Source organism: Bos javanicus, chromosome 21, assembly GCF_032452875.1.
Source record: "Bos javanicus breed banteng chromosome 21, ARS-OSU_banteng_1.0, whole genome shotgun sequence".
Taxonomy (NCBI): Eukaryota; Metazoa; Chordata; class Mammalia; order Artiodactyla; family Bovidae; genus Bos; species Bos javanicus.
Genome location: NC_083888.1, coordinates 40,963,435 through 40,978,869, shown reverse-complemented (window position 1 = coordinate 40,978,869; position 15,435 = coordinate 40,963,435). Strand labels below are relative to the sequence as shown.

The 15,435-nt window shown below is 34.4% G+C and overlaps 1 protein-coding gene across 4 annotated transcripts in view; it reads left to right on the top strand.

Annotated features, from left to right (window-relative positions):
- The window catches only part of STRN3 (striatin 3), a 107,930-nt gene extending 92,665 nt beyond the window's left edge, over positions 1 to 15,265 (top strand). For all 4 annotated transcript variants that reach the window (XM_061394098.1, XM_061394095.1, XM_061394096.1 and 1 more), the window contains 5 exons: positions 2,205 to 2,372; positions 4,224 to 4,364; positions 7,299 to 7,406; positions 12,812 to 12,898; positions 12,981 to 15,265. In XM_061394098.1, coding sequence (XP_061250082.1) covers positions 2,205 to 2,372; positions 4,224 to 4,364; positions 7,299 to 7,406; positions 12,812 to 12,898; positions 12,981 to 13,150 — 674 coding nt within the window. In that variant the 3' untranslated portion in view covers positions 13,151 to 15,265. The remainder of the gene's footprint in view (positions 1 to 2,204; positions 2,373 to 4,223; positions 4,365 to 7,298; positions 7,407 to 12,811; positions 12,899 to 12,980) is intronic.
- Positions 15,266 to 15,435: the final 170 nt, after the last annotated feature.

The following is a 15,435-nucleotide window of genomic DNA, read 5'->3' as shown; positions in this document are numbered from 1 at the left end:
ATACAGTAATGTAAAAGAGTAACAGCCGAAGTCTTCTTTAGATATAGGCTAAAATAATCACATTCAAGCCAAACTCTATATAAAAGTTAACTGTCAGTGAACAATTTTAAGCCAGTAAGTGACCTAAAAAGATAACTCTGGCTTTTGCAAGGGGAATAGATTGGGAATGAGAAGAGAGTGGGGAAAGGAATACCAAGGTAATGTTGTAAAGTTGTAATGTGGTGATCTGGTAGATAGGTGAGAAGATGATGTTGCCAAGAGTAGAGTGGAAATAGAGCTGTTAGAGAGAAGTGGATTTAAGACATACTGGGGAGATAGAGTAGAATAAACAGAATCTCTTGATAAATTGGACTGAGTGGATAAAGTGATGGATTAGTCATCTTTTTTAACAGCTTTATTGTGGTATAATTCCCGTATGATAAAATTCACCCTTTTGAAGTGTACTGTTCAGTAGTTTTTACCATATTCACAGGGGTATGTAACCATTACCACTAATTCAGAACTTTTTTCCATCACCACTTCTGCATTTTTGACATGAAAAACTGAGTATATCATGGTAGCTTATTGAAATGGGAATGTGAGAAGATAAAGGATACTGAGTTTGGTTTTTAAGCATGTTAAGAGGAAGGCAATATCAAGTACATAACCATCAGTTGTGAGAAGGCAGACTCCTAAGGGACTGTGACATGTGGGGGTGGAGTGACTAAAGCAAGAGAGTTAACCAAAAAAAAAAACTAAGAAGGCATGCCTGTGGGGCAGGAGGACATTCAGGAAAGTGAAATCATGACGTATACCAAAAGAAGAAGCCATTTTGAGAAGAAAGAAGCAGTCTGCACTTTCAAATGTTGCTGAGAGGTCTAATAATATTAAGTATAGAAAGGTAATTGATCACCCAGGTTTTGGCTCTACAGAGGTTGGATGTTGGGTCTGAGACCACAAAGTAAAGGGACCTGTGGATGACCTTCCAAGGTATACTCTATGGATGTAAAGCAAAGGGATGAAGGAAAGAAGGAGGGGAAATTTTATTAGATTTGATAGAACTCATCATTGATGATTTTAGCAAGGGTTGTTTTGTTGTGGTGATAGTATCAGAATGATTTAGAAAGTAAATGGAAGGTAAGAAAGCATATTTACTGAATATGCTTTTTTGCTATTTGGTTGGAGGTTGATGTAAGTTTTGTTTGTTAGATTTAGAGATTTTGAAGCATATTTGTTTGCTGTGGTAATGATCCCAAGGAGGAGGATAATCTGTATAGTAGAAAAACATGAAAGCAAATTAGTGTGGGAAGTGGAATCCAGAATACCTGGTGGAATTGTCCTTTCAGGAATGGAGGATAATTCCTTACTTGTATTTGGAAACATGGAGAATATGGATTTAGACACCAGTCGATTTATGTTGGGTGACAGAAAGGTAGAGGAAAGGTTCCTCTTTCAATGCTATATTTCCACAGTGAATTTATTATGAGAGGTAATTAATCATGTGAAAGGGAGGTTGTGAACCGTGAGAAACATCTGTGGAAAGTGGGAATTCAGTAGAGAAACAAAATTGTAGGACAAATGATGTTTAATGTTATTAGCCCCCACTGTCCATCAAATGATGAATGGATAAATAAAATGTAGTGTATCCATACACTGGAATATTATTTGGTAGTAAAAGGAAATGGAGCACTGATACATGCTGCAACACAAGTGAACCTTGAAAACATTATGCTGAGTGAAAGAAGGCAGTCAGAAAGGGCCATTTATATAAAATGTCTGGAATAGGCAAATTTATAGAAACAAAATATGTAGTGGTTGCCTAGGGCTGCAGAAAGGCAGAGAGGAAAATTGGGGAGAAATAGCTAATAAGTGATGAAGATGCCCTAAAATTGATATGGTGATGACTGTGCAACTTGTTGAATATATTAAAAATAATTGAATTGACACTTTAAACTGGTGAGTTCCATGGTGTGGGAGTAAAGCTGTTTATTTAAAAGTTGATGTTCCTTTTTTAGAAAATTGCAGAAATACAGGAAAGTATTAGAAGGTAGCATATAAATATCCCATAACTCCACAACTTAAGAGATGGCCACTGTGTACACATTGGTTTATCTTATGACCTTTATGTGTAGTCTTTGTACTTAATTATGTAGTTATCTTTATATACAAAAGCATTTCTTTTAAATTTCTTTTAGCTAATTTTTGTTTTGTTTCTTTCGTTACAGAGCCAAATGTTCTAGCTGGCACTTTAATTGCTCATACAGATGCTGTCTGGGGTCTTGCTTATAGTGGCATAAAAAACCAATTACTGTCTTGTTCAGCAGATGGCACTGTTAGATTATGGAATCCACAAGAAAAATTGCCATGTATTTGCACTTACAATGGAGACAAAGGTAAGTAAATTTTGCCTCTTTGAAAAATCTCTCTCTTTTTTTTTTTAATTTAGAAGATAAAAAGAACAAAGTAGTTTCACTACTTCCTGACTGCTCAAAAGAGATACTGAAAGAATTCTACAAATCTGTGATAATCTTTTTATTCCTAGTCATATTTTTATAAACAAGAAAGATGCTTTGCAGGGATATCCTGTAGCTCAGTGCCTTTTTAAAATAAATAAATAAATTTATTTTTGGATGCACTGAGTCTTCATTGCTGCATGTGGGCTTTCTCTTAAGTTGCAGCAAGCAGGGGCTACTGTAGTTGCCATACTAGGGCTTCTCATTGTAGTGGCTTCTCTTGTTTCGGAGCACAGGCTCTAGGGCACATAGGCTTCAATAGTTATGGTGCTTGGGTTTAACCCCAAGACATGTGGGATCTTCCCAGATGAGGGATTGAACCCACGTCCCCTGCATTAGCAGGCGGATTCTTAACACTGGACCACCAGGGATGCTTTGCAAGTATATCCTGTAGCTCAATGGTTTTTTGACCTTTTTCAGGACATGTCCTATTTAAAGAATAGAACTATTTGTATGTTATAATAGAGTAGGCAAATGAGGCTACTCATAGGAACAGCAGAAGGCCCTCTAGCAACTCCAGGTAGATACTCACAAAGACAGAAAGGCTCATGGTCTCAGGTAAACCTGTAAACTACATATGAGCACACTGGTTGAGAAGTCTAGCTATAATCATTGAAATAGCACCCTTAAATGGGAGGTGCAAACTAAGTTAGTTTCAGGCTTGATTTCAAATCTTTTCCTGTCAAAGAAGGATTTAATATACCTCATGACAATATTTATGACCATCTGTTTATATTATTTTTATATTGGCATTATTTTCCAAGTTATTTTTAAAAATCATACCTTTTACTATAAATAATTGTTTTAAAACATTTTAGATGAACATTTGAACATTTATGCTTAATTTTGTTGAATCTCTAGATACTTCCGTGATTCTACTAATTTTTTAATTTACCTAAGCTTTTGAGGTGAAAATTCATTTAGGTGATTTGTTTCTTGCTTACTCCAGAATTCACATAATTGTGCATTGATCTAGACAGTTGAATTTATTAACATGTTAACGAGAGAAATTGATGCTTGATCTACTTAAGGATATTACTGCATCAGTGAATTCCAGAGTCCATAGCTTCATTTTCACAGATCCAAAAATATTATTTGCATTTGCTACTTGAAGCTAATCAGTGTCAGACAGGTGACAGTCTCCCAAGGTAGAGGTGTACAAATGCTATTTTATCATTTTACAGTCAGAAATATAATGGCAGGACTTCCCTGGCAGTCCAGTGGTTAAATCTTAGCCTTCCAGTGTCGGGGGTGCAGGTTTGATCCCTAATCAGGGACCTAAGATTCCACATGGCTTGTGGCAAAAAGCAAAACAAAACATAAAAAACAACAGAAGCAATATTGTAACAAATTCAATAAAAGAGTTATTAAATGATCCACATAAAAACTTAAAAAAAATTGCAGGTGGGCCAATAAACTCACCTAGGATTTTTGTCTCTTGGGAAAAAATGCATAGAGCAATAGCTTTTATCTGCCTGTCTTTCCTTAAGGGTTCCCTAGATGTATTTTTATTTATATATATAAATATATATATATTTATCTGTAACATTTTATAATGTTACAAAAACTAATAAATGAGAATAAGTTACCTATTATATCTCACCATCCTAACACAATTGCTTTTTCATTATTAACATTATTTCAAGAATACTCAAATTCTTTTTTCTTATTAGAAAAGCAGAGATTTCTAAATTATTATTTTTACCTTATATCTCTTTGGACTCCTTTCAGAGCATGGAATACCTACATCAGTTGACTTTATAGGCTGTGATCCAGCTCATATGGTGACCTCTTTCAACACTGGTAGTACAGTAATTTATGATTTAGAAACATCACAGTCATTGGTGATGCTTTCATCACAGATGGATTCTGGTAAGTTTTCTGGTAAGGTTGAAACCTTAAAAAGGATTGTTTTACAATAGAGGATAACCTTTTTACTTTTATATTTTGACTATATGAATTTAGAATGAGAAAAGAATAGCTTTCAATGTGTACTTATTTACTTTATTTCTACTATTTCCTCGAATTATGTTTAAAAACTTGGATAAGTATGTGGGGACAGGTAAGTGAGTAGAGCAAATGTAAAAGAAAACAAGTCAAATAATTTTAGGTTTTTAATGAAAACACATGTGGAAGTGGAGAAATATATAATGAACCTATCCTCCAGCTCCAGTAGTTCTGTGTAAATGCCCAAGGTTGTTAAGTATAGAATGTGGTGTATATATTTTACAGTTTATTCAAATAGGGACCCAGATAAGGCCCATGCACTGTGATTGGTTGGTAGGTCTCCCACGTTTGTTTTCATGTAGATTCCCCCTCTGTCTCTTATATTTCCCTTGCATTTTTTTTAACTGAAGAAATTGGGTTGAGTTTCCCATAGTTTGAATTTTACCAGTTGCATCCTTGTGGTATCATTTAATGTGCTCCTCCTGTTCATTTTATTTCCTGTAAATTGTTTGTAGATCTAGAGGCTTATTCAAATTCAGGATCAAATTTTTATTTGTTGTCTTTTTAAAGTTTTTAAATGTTTCTGGCAGGACTATTTCATATAATTTGTGAATTTTTATCAGAAGTAAATATTCTTTGGTCTGTCTTTCTCTTAGTTTCTAATCACTGCTTGGATCCATTAATTCATTAACTGTTCAAACATAATTTTCTAATTTTATCATTTCTTTTACACATATTAGCTAGACTGCTTCTCTAAGGAAGAACAATCCTCATCAGTAATTTGGTTAGCTGGAGTTAGCAGTTATAAAGGAAAGGCAAGATAAATGATTACTTCACACTCCTCCCCTTTATATACTAGTTTTTAAAATGATGAAGTGATTCCCTGCTGCTGCTGCTGCTGCTGCTTGCTGCTAAGTCGCTCAATGGTGTCTGACTCTTAGCGACCCCATGGACTGCAGCCTACCAGGCTCCTCCGTCCATGGGATTTTCCAGGCAAGAGTACTGGAGTGGGGTGCCATTGCCTTCTCCAAAGTGATTTCCCTAGTGTCCTCCAAAGGTGACCAGTGAAGTGAGTCTTTGGGGTGTTGTTCTTCATATCATTATAATCTATCTTGGAATAAGTGCATTTTATGTATTTCAGTCTGTTACATATTATCCTTATTGCTACTCATATTATTTCATCTTTGGCCAGTGGGAGCTTATTTAGGTTGGCTCCTAAGTCTCCCCTTTTGATATAACCCTGTTAGTTGTTGATGCTTTTCTTGTATGACAAGATGTTTTAGGTTCATCTTGTTCATTTTGTACCCCAGATCTGAAATGGGCCATTTCTCTAAGGAGCCATGGTTTTTTTTTATTGGAAAATGACATTTAGAGACTACAAGATAGGTGCTCTGCTATTGAGTCAGTCCTCATGGCTTTCATGGCTCTTGAGTTGGCCATTGGTTTAGACTTTTTCAGTAGACAAAGCTGAAGAGTACATTTTTAGTAAAGAAAAAGACTGATAAATTTTATTCAGATGCTTCCAATAATGATTCAGATTTATCTCATTGGTTTTATATTTTTATCTTATTTTAAAAATATCAAAACTCTTGATTCTCTGCAAAATGATCATGATTTCTCATTTATCTAACAGTACAGATAAAGTCATCTCAGAATAATAATTGCAATACCACCAAAAAGAATTTTGTTACTAATAGAGGGTATATTCTACTAGATACAGACAATCTAATTACTGTGCTTTAAAAAGTCACTTGTGTTTATAATACCGATTGACTATACAGTTAAGTTCATTTGTTTAGTTTTACTTCTGATTTTTCATGATTGCTCTTTTAAAAGTAATTTTATAATTATAAAAAAATATTTAAATGGTTCTGTGATCAAATCTAAAAACAAATTATATGTAGTGTCTTTTTTCAACCCTAGTTTCTTCCTCTTACACAGATTATTTTTTTCAGTGTGTTTAAGTTCAGTGAAGAGTTCTTGTATACATACAGAATGATCAATTTACTTAGTCTAATAAATGCTGACAATATTTTCCCATTAGTTTTGATCTCTCTTTTCTCCCTCATCTCTAATCTGAACAAAAATTAAGAACTTGGTAGTAAAGAAAAGATCTCATTCCTAAGAACATCAATTCCAGTTCTTTGGTATTTTTGGTCATTGTAGGAGGGATAGGGTTTGTTCTTGCCAACACCTAATTATCACTTACGAATTTTTTTCCTTCATTAATTGACTCTTAATTCTTTTATGGACTCTTTATTAAAAGCAATGATTTGTGGATTTGGGATAATTTAAAAATTCTGAACCACCCTATATTGACAGTCTGCATTAAAATACTTCCAGTTTTTTCCCTAAACTTGAGCATAGTGCTCTCCATCCACATTATAAGACATACTAGCTTATACACTTTTTGAGAAATTGTATCTTTAGAATCTTAGTTTTATTTCTCATATTTTTTGTTTTATATATAAAAGCTTTAGTGCTTCTTATGTTTTGGTAAGACTGCAAAGGCCATCATTTAACTTCTAATTGAAGTTTTTGTTTCTTTTTTATTTGAAATATAGTTAATGGATAATATTAAACTAGGTATACTACGTAATGTTTCTCATTGAAATATTATTGACCATATTCCTTATACTGTATATATTACCTTGGGTTATTTATTGTGTGATTGGAGGTTTGTACCTCCTAATCCTCTTCACCTCTTGCCCTGCCGCTCGCTCCCCTCCTGTCTGGCAGCTACCTATGTGTTTCCTGTGTCTGTGAATCTGGTTTTGTTTTGTTTATATTTTTTTTCTTTAGATTCCACATTACATTGAAGGTTTGAATTTTGGTGTGTTTTCCTCCTTTGTTTTTTAGGTTTACAATCCAGTAATCACATTAACAGAGTAGTAAGTCATCCCACACTTCCTGTTACAATAACTGCTCATGAAGATAGACACATCAAATTTTTTGACAATAAAACGGGTAAGTAGGTTATCTTATTTTCTGTATTGACTTCCTAGCTTGAAAATTGCCAAGTTAAACTGTCTTAACTCAGATTTTTGTTTTAGTTAATGTAGCACACTTACAATGTTTGTTAATTTTTAGCCTTGTTAGTGCAAGTTGCTCAGTCGTGTCTGACTCTTTGCAACCGCATGGACTGTACTTGCCAGGTTCCTCTGTCCATGGAATTCGCTAGGCAAGAATACTGGAGTGGGTTGCCATTTCCTTCTCCAGAGCATCTTTCTGACCCAAGGATCAAACCCCAGTCTCCTACATTGCAGGCAGATTCTTTACTGTCTGGGCCACCAGGGAAGCCCAAAATATCTTGCTGCCTATTATGATTTCTTTATGTGATGACAGTTATAAACCCTTCCGTTTGAAATTTTTATCTTTATATTCTGTTGTGAATTAGTATAACATAGAAGATCACTTTCTGGTTTGGGCATTTTAAATATGTTCTTAAAATTATCAGTGGATGAAATGATATAGTGACAGTTGTTTATTGTCATCTTTGCTGTACTTTTTGGTTGTAAGGAAGCATACCAATTATATAGAAATCATAAATTTTAATTTGGCCATAGAATCATTTGTTTAAGGATATCTGTATCATTTGTCGTTACCCAAAATACTTTGTAAAGTATTATTGTTTGCTCTCTTTCGGGAAAAGTCTGATAGCAAAGAGAGACTTCTTTGATAAGCTAAAACAAGTAGAGAAATATTGAAAGACTTCCAAATAAGATACTAAAGTGTAATTGAAACATCATTGCAGGACAACAAATTATCAAGCAAGACAACAAATCAGAACTACAGATTTTTATTTGTAGCTTACATAGGACATGGTTGTAATTTTTAGTCTGAGTTTTAGATAAATATCTTTCTTCAAATAACACTTTTCTTGGACAGATTCCTGAACTCAGTAGAACAAATTGAGAAGAGAATGGAGACTCATAGGTCTATATGTTGCTCAGGAAAGAAGATTCATATTCATGTGAATGTCTCAATTTAACACCCTATCAAATGAATTCTTTAAACATTTTTATGAAGCTTAAAGATCTTCCTTTGCTGCAAGAGCAGAGAGATAATTTGCTTTACATTTCTAAAAAGATTCTTTGTATTAATTATTGCAAGTTTACATTTGTAAGGAAAGGTTCAGGAATTTTAGTAGTAATAAAAGGAAAAAGTGATTCTTTAGAGCTTTTTGTATGGCAGAAATCAAAAATAAGGTGCCTGTAGACTTTTAGATTGTTTACAAATTCTACCAATTAATTCTCTGTGTTAACCAGCTAATACCTTATCTGTAATGTGAAGATAATCAAAGCACTAGGCTCTAAACAATGGAAATTTTTCGCTCTCATTTTCTCTCTTATACACAGAGATACACATATATACAACCCTTGAGTGTAACTGTAAATTGAGTTCATATGTATTCTTTTTAATGAAATTCATCTTGAAAACTGGCAATTCATTTAAATATGATACACTCAAATATCCCTATAACTGGTGTTGATGGTTAGCTAAATCTTTAATAGTATACTGTTGTATCAAATGAATAGTAATTTATTGGATTTCTTATCTGAAACATTATAGAAATTGTGTGAATGGACTCAATGAGTATTTAGATTTTAACAATAAAAGTACATTTAGTATTTTGCACTGCACTGGCTAGTACTATCACGTAGAAGTTATTTCTGCTTTCTGAGGTATTATTGTTGCCTAGGGAAAATAGTGTGAGTGAGTGCATATGCACTCTCATACATACATACACATGCTCAGGCATAATGCAGTAAGATAAAGGAGTCTTCATAGAGTGAAGGTTTGAGTTTTTCCTTGCAAGAATAAGGTTTTTGTTTGTTTTTAAGTGAAGAAGTTAGTAGGAAATTCCAGATAAGGGTATATTTTGAGTAGAAGCACAGAAGTGGGAATTTGGGCTGGAAACAGAAGTTTCTTATAGGTAAAGCCAAAGAGGTAAGTAAGTTTGGAGAAGGAAAGCAGAAACTACTGAGCCAGATTTTTCAGAGCCAAGCTAAGAATAATGGATTTTTGTTTACACTATGCACTATGAAAACCACTTGAATATTTGACCAGGGATTTGCAATATTGGTTTAGAAAGATGCTCAAGTCACACTGTATGGTAGATCCTTGACTACAGAGGATTTAGAAGTTTCAGTTTATACTGTTTGTTTCAGAGAGATCTTTAGGGCTTGTGATTTTTGAAATTTTGGTAGAGACACAAATCTGAATTGCGTATGCTGTGACCAAGACTTAGCTAATGGGTGAACCTCCGAGGAATGCGGGGGAGTTGGAGGAAGAGGGTCCTGAATTGGTTAAGGCCTCATTCATTCAGCAAAACTTACGAGTATCTGCCATATCCTCAGCACATTTCTTGATCTTTGGTGAATAAAACAAAGTGTTCTGTCCTCTCAAATCTTACAGACAAGTGGTATATTGCTTTCTGTAAGTGAGACACTGGTATCAGTCTGTTTCTTAATTTCATAGATTGTACAAGTCAAAGGGCTTAAGGTGCTGGGGAGGAGAGAATCAGTGCCTGCATGTGTCCTTTTTTCCCTAAGTTATAGGAAGAAAGAATTTTGGTGGGGGAAGAGAGGTGGTGGCAGAGCCGTGGAGCAAAGGTGAATTCGGTTAAATGTGAGAAGCTCCGTATATATGCTGGTGAAGGAAGGGTCAGAAACTTTGACTTCTGTGGTCACTAGTGGAAACCCAACATCCAGCTTGATTCAGAATTGCACCTCCTTATAATTGGTCCAATCTGAAGGGTCACTCACATTTTGAAGTCACTTCAGGACTATGTAGAGGAGGGTTACCTCTAAATTGACTTAACATGTCATAGTTAGGGATGAAAGAATTCTTTGGTTTAAGACATGATAAACATAGGAGATGTACAGTCATTCTCACAAGAGAAGTCAGAACTAGATCTGTGAGTTAAGAGTCAACGTCACAGAATTAATGTTTTAAGGGAAGCTAATGATACTTCATAGTTATCCTCCTGATGTTTTGAGATCATTGGGCTGGAGGCCAGTTCTTCATACTCTGAATTTTTTTTTTTTAATATTGAGAAGAATAGAGTCTTGAACCAGTAGATGAATTATGTTGGACTAATAGTATGTTGTGATGTTTCCCAGGTGGCGCGAGGGGTAAAGAACCCGCCTGACTATGCAGGAGACGAAAGTGACATGGGTTCGCTCCCTGGGTCAGGAAGATTCCCTGGAGTAGGAAATGGCAACCCACTCCAGTATTCTTGCCTGGAGAATCCCATGGACAGAGGAGCCTGGTGGGCTGCTGTCCATAGGGTCGCAAAGAGTTGGACACAGCCGAAGCAACTTAGCACAATAGTGTGTTGAATGATTTTTCTGTTTCTCAGGATAATAGAGAGAAATTGTTATGGTTACTCTGCTAATATTGATGAAAAACAGACAAATGTGGCCTAAATGATGAGAGACTAATTTTGTCTTTAATTGATAAGCATTTAGTATTGCCAGAAAGTCACAGACTTTTTATGTTCTTCAGAGTAACTTTTTGCACATTTGATTATGTTGTGGGTTTGTGTTCAGGTCAGTGACCAAAGCCCCATGGCAGATAACAAAAGTAGGTCTGTTTCATGTCTCAGTGTGGAACGTTTCAGGGGACAAGCAGCATATCAAATGACTGTAAATAGAATCTGGAGAAAGACCTCCATCTGTCATTAGGAGAAGCCCAGGCACTTGAGTAATAAAGACTCATTGCTGAATGAAAGGAGAAGAAGTTTTTTTAACTTTTTATTTTATATTGGAGAATAGCCAGTTAACAGCGTTGGGATAGTTTCAGCAAAGGGAGTCAGCCATCTGTATACATGTACCCATTCTCCAAAAGGAAGGAAATTTTTTTAAGATACTAGTATTTGCCATTTTATTGTTTCTTGAGTGAATCAACTTAAATCGCCTTTCAACCATCGCAAGTGTATGTTGCCAGTGCAGAGGCTGAGGCCCTTGCCCCAAAGTATGCAACACAGTTTATATTCACAACTTGTTTTTATTTTTTTTATTTTTTTCAGTTGCAGTGAGATTTTTATTTTTTTATTTTTATTTTTTTTTATATAAGCCATACCCAACTCAGGAGTATCAAGACCTTGCATATTCTTTACCTGTCATAATGGAAAAATGTCATACGGCTTCTTTTGTTGTTGTTGTTGTTGTTTTTTTTTAAATTTTATTTTATTTTTAAACTTTACATAATTGTATTAGTTTTGCCAAATATCAAAATGAATCCACCACAGGTATACATGTGTTCCCCATCCTGAACCCTCCTCCCTCCCCATACCATCCCTCTGGGTGGTCCCAGTGCACTAGCCCCAAGCATCCAGTATCGTGCATCGAACCTGGACTGGCATCTCGTTTCATACATATTTTACATGTTTCAATGCTATTCTCCCAAATCTTCCCACCCTCTCCCTCTCCCTCAGAGTCCATAAGACTGTTCTATACACCAGTGTCTCTTTTGCTGTCTTGTACACAGGGTTATTGTTACCATCTTTCTAAATTCCATACACAACTTGTTTTTAAATTTCAACTCAGTATTGAATCTGTTTGCTTGCCAAGAATTCAGTGAAGTTAAATTAGATTTTCTAGAATAGTGCTTTTGTTACTATCTGGGGAAATCCAGAGTAATTTCTCTGATGTACTCCCACCCTTCTCCCCTTTCTTGTTTCTTATATATAAGATGATTGACATTTCAAAAGATAAATGATGCTATCAGAATCTTTAGATAGGAATGTATTCTCTGGTGATTTAACATTAACTCTGTGTATAAAAGAGTCTCTTAAATAAAGCATCTCTTAATGAGAAAGATTCTGTTTTCACTCTTAATTCCCCTTTATATGACCTTAAGCTTTTAATGCAGCTGTATAATCATTGTTTTCCACTATCAAATACCATCAGTTTAATGTTACGCAAATATCTTTTGAAGTAATTGGAAAAGTTCTGCATTAGAATTAAAATTCTCTTTAGAATATTATTGTAGTGGAGGAACTGAATGACAGAAGGCAGACCCAAAAAGCCACAGGTTATTGTATGATTTCATTTGTATGAAGCATTCAGAATATGCCAGTCCATAGAGAAGACATTAGTGCTTACGGGGACTTGGAAGGAGGAATGGGGAGTGACTTTCCTTTTGCAGAGATGAAAATGTTCTAAACTAGATAATGGTGATGATTGTACATCATGATGAAAGTTCTAAAAGCCACTGAATTGTACCCTCTCCAATGTTTAAAATGGTAAATTATATGTTGTTTATTGTTGCTGAGATTGTTTTATGTTGATGTTGTATTATGGTTTCTGATTGCCCAAGTTAGTAACTATTTGAAAACTTAATCTTCTCTGCTATGTTTTATTTAGGTAAAATGATCCATTCTATGGTAGCTCATTTGGATGCTGTTACAAGCCTAGCAGTAGATCCTAATGGAATCTATTTGATGTCTGGAAGTAAGTCTGAACTTCCTGTCCTGCCCACAAATTTTATAATAGAATTATTACTAAGTAACATTTTTTATTTATTCTTTTACAGGCCATGACTGTTCTATTAGATTGTGGAATTTGGACAGCAAGACATGTGTGCAGGAAATAACAGCACATAGGAAGAAACTAGATGAATCAATTTATGATGTTGCTTTCCATCCATCAAAAGCATACATTGCTAGTGCAGGGGCTGATGCCCTTGCCAAAGTATTTGTGTGAATCAACAGAAACTCTCACCATAACAGCAGATTTGCTTGGACACAAAGGGTCTGCATCACTGCCATCAAAAAAGTTAATGATATGACACTACATATGATCTGCCTGGTGAAGGCTATTTGGGCAGGCATAAATTGGTGGAAATCACATCTTAACGTCAGGCTCATTAATTTAATTGTAATTACTGTATTTCGTGGGACAAAAAAAGGACTCCATTATTTGTGGCCTGTACTGGATATGAACTGAGCGTATGTCTGTCTTTTAGGTATCTTTAAGCCAATGTGGAGTCTGATCTGATAAAAAGACTTTTGTTTTGGACTCTGTGTGCTGCCTTAGGGTTAGGAATGTGGTGCTCTTGTTGGGGGGAAGTGAGCTCCAAGAGTAGCTTTTTTCATCTCTTAGTGATCTTCTGTTTATCGGTTGAATGCCACAGATTCCCTTTTAAACTTATTTTGCTTTAAAAAAAAAAGAAAGAAAATTTAACTTAAGATATTTTAGCATTAGTTGCACAAAATGTTTGGATAAAATTCTAGTTTTTATAAGTCTTTTTATATATTTAGCCTGTCACAACAGTGCTCAAGATTGTATTGAAGTTTTTCTGCATTATACAACCCTGAAACACAGAGATCTCACTGACCCGCTGCCGCGTAACCACACTCTTTCCTTCTTTTGCATAATACGGCTCAGCTAAGTCTTTCCATAAAGATGCTAAATCACCATCATCATCACCGTAACTGTCTTCTTAAACCAAGGACTATTAAGTGTATTAAAATGAAACGGTGGGGTTTAGTACTCCAAATGAACTCTTAAAAAATAAAAAAATAAAAAAACTAATCTTGGCATCCTATCACTATGTGATATTTTGTACATCTTACTGTATTTACAAGTTTATTTATCAAGGATTATCCATCTTGCTAATAGCCTATTATTTATTTCACTTTTTGTTGGTCTTTATATCCTTTTATTAATGTGCTAAAGGAACCTGTATATCTATTTTGGAACTCTTTGATAGTCTAAAATAGACTAAAAATGGAATATTTTATAGTTTAAGTTACAAACCAAGGTGACTCCCCCTAGATACATATCTTGGTTTACCATGATTCCAGACAAAACTATCTTGTTTTAAAATATTTGGAGTAAAATTTGAAATACAAATAGGATACAAAAATAGTTGAATCAGGATACAGAAATCTGCTGTGTTTGGACTAGTTATCCCTGTTTTATTTTTTCAGATGTGCTTAATTTTATGGTGTAACTAAAGATTTTGTTTGTGTAATGCATGATTAAGACAATAAAGTATTTTTTCTAGTCTTCCAAAAAACTTTTCTGATCAGTTTGCGAGTTTTGATGAGTTTTGTAAGGTTTTTGTTTTACAAACTATGAATCAGCAAATTTTTAAGATTGTACCACATAGCAAACGTACCGCTGTTGAAAAATAATGTATATAAAATGCATATAATAAATATTAAATTGTGTACCTGTATGTTACTGTTGGCTACATTATTTTGTGTTAAATAATAAAGTGCAATACTTTATTCTCCATTGTTAAACTAGGTAATGGAGATGATTTCTCAGTGAGTCCTTCATTTTTATGCTCTTCTTTTAAATTTTGTACTGTTTATTGATAATCTTCAACAAAATTAGAACAGTTAATACTACTAAGAATGTTTTTTTAAAGTATTTCACCTCATTTGGGGATTAAAAAAAAAAATTATTGACATTTAGATAATTCAAAATAACCCCCCCCAATAAAAACAAGTTGCAAAGACACAGTTTTATATCATATCCTTAAGATATCCTACTGCTTTATTAAAGTCTGAATTTCAGTTAATATTGTTGTTTTTCCTATCTAGCCAAACCTATTTCCCACAGAAGAGTTCAGCAGAGAATAAACTGTATTACTCATTAATTAAAATTTATCCTCATAAGTGATGTTAAGTATTAGTATCTTCAGACTTTTCCTTCAACAAGTAATATCCTTTTTCTTTGAAGGGAATTACAAATGGACTTAGAAGGTAACATTAGAAAACTTTGAAAACATTAGAAAAACTTGGCAAATTCTATTCCAATATGCCTAATGGTAGGCATTGTATGCCTACTGCAAAAAAAATAAATAAATACATTATACATACTTCGAGATATTTTGCCACCTACCACAAAAATTCAAGTGGCAATTTTAGTCATGGCTGGTGAAACACTAAAACTTTTCAAAAGTTTTCCTTAAAATACTGGGGTTTTGGTTTTCTCAGTTGAAGATTCAACTTAGAGATGCATTTTGTTTTCCTCTC